The following is a 6000-nucleotide window of genomic DNA, read 5'->3' as shown; positions in this document are numbered from 1 at the left end:
CCGCCTCGGCCTCCCAAAGTGCTGGGAGTACAGGTGTGAGCCACCGTGCCCGGCCACCAGCTTTAATCAAAATAAGGCACTCTTTTTATTTCTTCTGAAGGTTCCCATAGCATTGGGTGACGTCAGCAGCACTGAGCAGCGTGGAGGTAAGGCTCATGGACAGATGACCTTCCACATGGTCAGGGTAAACACGTGTACGTGGTACACCTGGGGTGCAGGTTCCAAGCCCTTTACGTACATTAACAACTCACATAACTCTCTTCCCATGTGTGGAAGGAGGAGGTTCATTCACACCACCAGCATCCCTGCATCCCAGAGGGGGAACTGGGGGGTCATGTCTAAAGTCACACACCACTCAGGGACACAGCCAGGGTTCCAATTCTTTCTGCCCAGAGCCCTCAACTTTCCCTCCCTTACAGAGGACGCTTGTACAATTAAGCAATTACCAAAGTCTGCATTTAGCTGGAAAAAAAAAAAGACTAATATAGTTTCAATAGCATATTTTATTTTAATCTAAGAAAAATGATTAAATTCAAAGGTCAGAAATATAAAAGATTATCCAAAAAGTTTAGGATCATAACTGTTTCTTAAACATTGGCATGTACTTGAGCTGGTTCTGTGGCTCCAAAGGCTTGATTTTTACCTTGCACAGTTTAAATAAGTAAGAAGCCTTATGCGAGGCTCCACAAGCATCACAACATCACAAAATCATTCTACAAGCCATGTCTCAGGGGATTTGGGGCCCTGAAGATTTTTTTCCACCCAAAAGTCTGAGCCGAGATGGAATCACGACTTGAAGTTCCTGCTCTCAGACTGTCCTCCAAACGGTTCCTTAAAGACACCGGGCGCCCTCATCTCTGGGCCCAGGCCTGAGGGTGGCAGCTGGCTATGCACGCAGGCCAGTTCTGTTGGTCACCGTGTGGGCATTCCACTCCTTCTCTGCCAGTGCCACTCGGATGAATTTCCCATTGGCAAGTTCTCGTACCCTTGATGCATTCAGAAAAGCACAAAGGAACCGTGGGTACCCTCAGGCACTTCCTCCCAGCTGTCAACACCAGCCCCCGTGGCACCGTGTATCCAGCTGTACCTTCAGTAAGGAGACTGCTCAGAATTAGTTCAGGTGAAGATTTTACCTTCCGGTAGCCCTGGGGTGGACCAGGTAGGAGGATCAGGAGAATAATGTCCACGTGTAGGAGAAAAACCAGGCAGACAAGCCTGTTAGCCAGCTCGGTCACACCGCGACTGGATTTACTGCCTCCTAGGCAGCCTCCCCACCATCGGGAATGACTCTCTAGGACTCATTCAAGCCCCAGGGCAAAACTCAAACAGAAGCTTAAAATGGAAAAGCAAAGATCCTTTGAGCCAAAGTGTCACACCAAAGACAGTTTGAAAATATCATTTCCTCCAGGGGAACTACCTGTACTTAACTGGATAGCTTTAGTGGTTGCGTGATTCATTGTATGAACGAGATCTCTGGAAAGCAAAACAAGACAAACTAACAGAAAATCCCAAGAAACAAACCAGCCCATGCATGTTAACTGCCTATAGGGTCGGCCGTACATCACAAACTTCCACGGACACATGGAGCTTCCAACATGATTGCACAGTGCTGTAAGCACAGCCGTCTGGAAGTGACTGCAGGGGTTAGGGAAAGCCGTAGGATTGCAGCCAGAGTGCCTAGAGCTCTACCGTTAACATGTGGAAGGCGAAGAAATTAAGCCTAAATGCATTCAAATACATCTCCACCACATACAGATTTCCAAGGTCAAACGAGGACACATACATTGTATGCGATTAATTTTCTGAAGCCAGCTCTCCATTTTCACAGATTAAAACAGTCTGTTTAAATAGCTCATTTCTACAAAGTGAATTTACATTTAAAGTACAAAGTGCAAATACTATGTGTTTCTGTTTTTGTTTTCTTAATTGCTCTTTGGTGAGGGAATTTCCCACGTGTCTAGGAACTGCCTTCGGTGTGTGAGCCATTTATCCTTGTTTCCTTGGCTGAAAAGAAAAGACAAAAAAGAGACATTCTATTCAGAGGTGTGTGTCACTCATCTGTGAAGACTAAGGCTTGGCTTCCGGGAATGAACTGAACCAAAGAGGGCTGGGCAGGTCATGTGAGGTGTAAGGATGAATGAGGAACGATGAAGACATTTTGGACACTGGTAAATTCTTAACACTTTCCTTCCTTGACATGATAGAAACATTGGGAAAAATATATCGTTTCAAAAAAGAAACATCCACTGTAAATATTCTAAGTACTAAATAAATACATTAAATGTTTTCCAGAATGTCTTATCATGTTGATTATACAATAATAATTTTAATAATATAACTTATGCTTCAAATTTGATAAAGGCATAGTTGATTCTTAATTTTCCTTTTTATCTTTTTTGTTCACTATTTTACCTCTTTAAGAAGACATCCAACTTAAAAAGTTTGCTTATTATAACGATAAACAACTGTAACTCAGCACCTTGACTTTCAATTAAAAGTAATTTAGAATGAAAAAAAAAGCAATATACAATCTCCTAGACTTAGTTTTCCAAGAGTGCCAATTCTGACAAATGTTGATCCCTTCTTCTGTTTTATTATTTCAAATAATTGAATTTTAAAGTTTAGGAGGTTTCTGGGTTGGCTTTTATTCCCCTTGATAAAGATCTGAAGAGGTGAGAAGACAAACCCATCTCCTACACTAAACTTGAGGTTTAAATTAGTTGTACACAAAGATAACCTGTCAAAGTATTTTAACAGTCCCTAAAGATGGTCAGGATTGCGGGAGGAGACGGTGGACTAACGTTTTAACTTGTTTAATATCAGCTCTGATTACTCTGGAGTGGCAGTGGAAGCTGACGAGATCAGGAAAGAGCTCCTTCGGATTCCACGTTAGCATCATGCACCTTCCTGTGATCCCTTCTTTTGATAGTTCCTGTCTGGGTCATGCATATAGTGAAACCCTTGCTGGCTGGCACTGTGTTATTCTTTGAGATGTTTCAAAGAAGCATGGTGGCCGTCAGTGGCCACGGCCGGTAGGAGCTGCAGCTGGCTTGCCTGTTAGGATCATCCCAATATTGTAGTTTGCTGAAATAGCCACAGTACGAAAGGCATGGAGGTCCGCGTGTCCACGCAGGCACTATAAAAGGAGCGGGAAACTGCTTCTGTTTCTCTTTTTGGAAAAAAGAGCTGAAGCAGGAGGCGCGTGCTTTGAACTGAGTTTATTTAAGATGCGTGGAGCGCATGAGTACAGTGATTGCCAGTTGCGAATGAAAACAACTTTTGGAGGTCTTGGCACTCAGGGAGGGTAATTACTTTCAGACCAGCCCTGTTTTAAAGTGTAAGTGATTTGCGGTGAGATTTAAAGTTAAAACCATAAATATTTGCTAAACAAAGGAAAGCGTATCACACATCTTTCCTCAGGAAATGGTTTTCAATTACATCCAAGGTGTGTGCTGGCCGCCTCCACTTAAACCCACAACAAATGCGGGGGCTTGCCTTAGGAAATGTCGACCTGGCATCAAACAGGTGCAGACAAAATAAATCACAAATTGACTCGTGGTAGCAAAGAAGTGGGGATTTTGTCCCGGCTTTGAAGGAGACAGACATGAATCCCCTCATGTTTGTCTTCTGGAAAATATTCTTGACTTGAAATAGGCTGTGGCTTTGGGTGCTGGAGGACACCACCATTGCATCCTTTACTTGCAAATGGAGAGGGAGAGCCAGAAACACAAACACATGTTTGTGAACACACAGCAGGAGCCGAAAGTCCCTTTTGGAGCCCAACACTTGTCTTGCTGGGACCCCAAAAAGAAACAGAAATGCACTTGCATATGGAGGATGCCTCCTGCTCCTACAACCTCCCTGACAAAATGCAAGAACCAAATTACAAACACTCAGACAATTGCTTGAAAAAATTCAGCCAGGCACGGTGGCTCATGCCTGTAATCCCAGGTGGATTGCTTGAGCCTATGAGTTCAAGACTAGCCTGGACAACATGGCAAAACCCCTTCTCTTTAAAAAAAAAAAAAAAAAAAAAAAAAAAAAAAAAAAAAGATCTACCGAACAAGGGAACTCAGAAATTTTTCTTAATAAATGAAAGTTCAAATAATAATTTTTTTCAAACAAGTTGGTGATTTCAGATAGAATTCTAGAAGGCTGCTTTAGTCCCCACAGGGTGTAGACAGTAAGCTTGCCTCCCTTGAATTATTTCTTTTCTTGGAAGGTACTGGCCATTGCAAATCTATATAACTTGAATTTTTATTGTTTATAATTTAAAAAGGAAATAGTTAAGAGTAAAATATAAACACACTTACCTGTCTATTAGATGTACTTTCAGCATTACCTCTGGGGGCTAGCAGGAAAAAAAAGATATTATTAAAAATCAGACCCATTATTTAATGAAAGGTTCAACACAATTTCAGGAAGGAGTCCACATCACTTTAGGAAGATGTTATCAATTGGCAAACTCATTCACATGAAAAAAACCACGCACAGTCATTCTTCAGTATCCAGAAGGGATTGGTTCCAGAGCCTCAGCATACCAAAATCCTCCAATTCTCAAGCTTCTTATATATTATCGTGTAATATTTTAATATAATCTGAACACATCCTCCTACATACTTTAAATCATCTGTAGATTACTTATAATGCTTAATGCAATGTAAATGCTGTGTAAATACTTGCTATACGACATTGTTTTTTATTTGTATCTTTTTTTCTCTGAGCATTTTTGATGCAAGTTTGCTTGAATCCACAGAAGAGCTAACTATGTATACATTGAACATAAATTATGAGTACTGGATTATGAAAGTTACTACGTAAGTACTTTCTAACAATACAGATTCTCTAGTCCAGCCTTAGAAGAATGCTTTACTTTACCCCAAACTCTAAGGTAAATCCACCTTCTCTGGAGAACTGAATTCTAGATGTTTCTTGACCTTTCCCCAGAAGGCAGGGGATTCATGTCCCTGGGATGCCGGGAGCAAAGCCATCAGCAATGGCCCAACAAGAGCTATTTGAAATCTTTTGCTTCTATATTAAAATCAGGAGAAACGAACGTGTTTGGCTCAAAATAGTTTTTTCCAAAGCTTCTAGTAGAGTCAAAGCCGGAGGAAGCTGTGCTGTCTGTCTCCTGGCTTCACTGCCCTCTGCACAGTGGAGCTTCCTGGGAAAGTCTCCTTCCTGCTCTCAGCTCAGCTTCCACGCTTGCGTCTCCATGGAAACCTCTGGGAAGCACCCCAGGGGCTCCAGCATCCTCGTCCCTTTCCTATCTTCACCCACTCACTGGTGGGCTCAGTTGGTCTCAGGGTTTTAAATACTCTCTATTTCCTGACAGCTCCCAAGGATACAAACTGCTGTAATCTTCAGCATGGACCTCTTTCTCTCCTCAGTCCAGATTATCAGATCCAGCTTCATGATCTCCATGTGGAGTTTCATTCATTAGGCAGCTCAAAAGAAACAGGACCCAACTGGACTCATTATCTTCCCTTGCAAATCTAATTTCTGACGTATTCCATTCTCAGGACACAGTAACCGCATTCTCGAGCTGCTCAGGGCAAACTTTTGGAGTCATGATCATGCCTCTCTTCTCCTACCTTCCTCCTCTCACCTGGGAGCAAATCCCTCAGGCTCTACACCCAAAGTCTATCCAGAGTCCCACACTCCTAGCACAGGCTGCTTCGTGGCCAGAACTGCCCACCTCTCCCATGTGGACCAGAGCAGACACCTCACCACTCTCCTCCTTCGGCCCTTCCCATCTGTTGTCTACACAAACATGGAAACCAGGGGTCCTCTAAAACATTCCACCCAAACCTTCCAACGGCCTCACTCAGAGAAGCAGCCAGAGGCTTCTGGGCTATGCTGGAGGCGGGGTGTGCTCTGTCCCGTCCACCCATGCGGCATCGCATCACTCCGGATGCCTGCTCCTCTCCAGTGCCCGACTTCTCGCCACCCCTGGGGCTTGCTGGGCATGGCGTTCCTGCCATCCTCTGCAGGCTGCAC

At 43.4% G+C, this 6000-nt stretch overlaps 1 protein-coding gene across 1 annotated transcript in view; it reads right to left on the bottom strand.

The window, feature by feature from the left end:
- Positions 1–485: 485 nt before the first annotated feature.
- Positions 486–6000, bottom strand: part of SMOC2 (SPARC related modular calcium binding 2) — a 213275-nt gene continuing 207760 nt past the window's right edge. Inside the window, exons 12-13 of the mRNA XM_030809981.1 lie at positions 4314–4351; positions 486–2004 (exon numbers count right to left, since the gene is read on the bottom strand). Of these exons, the coding sequence (XP_030665841.1) occupies positions 1987–2004; positions 4314–4351 (56 nt within the window). The 3' untranslated portion in view covers positions 486–1986. The remainder of the gene's footprint in view (positions 2005–4313; positions 4352–6000) is intronic.

The sequence above is a fragment of the Nomascus leucogenys genome, chromosome 3 (assembly GCF_006542625.1).
Source record: "Nomascus leucogenys isolate Asia chromosome 3, Asia_NLE_v1, whole genome shotgun sequence".
Lineage (NCBI taxonomy): Eukaryota > Metazoa > Chordata > Mammalia > Primates > Hylobatidae > Nomascus > Nomascus leucogenys.
This window is presented reverse-complemented; position numbering and strand designations above follow the sequence as displayed.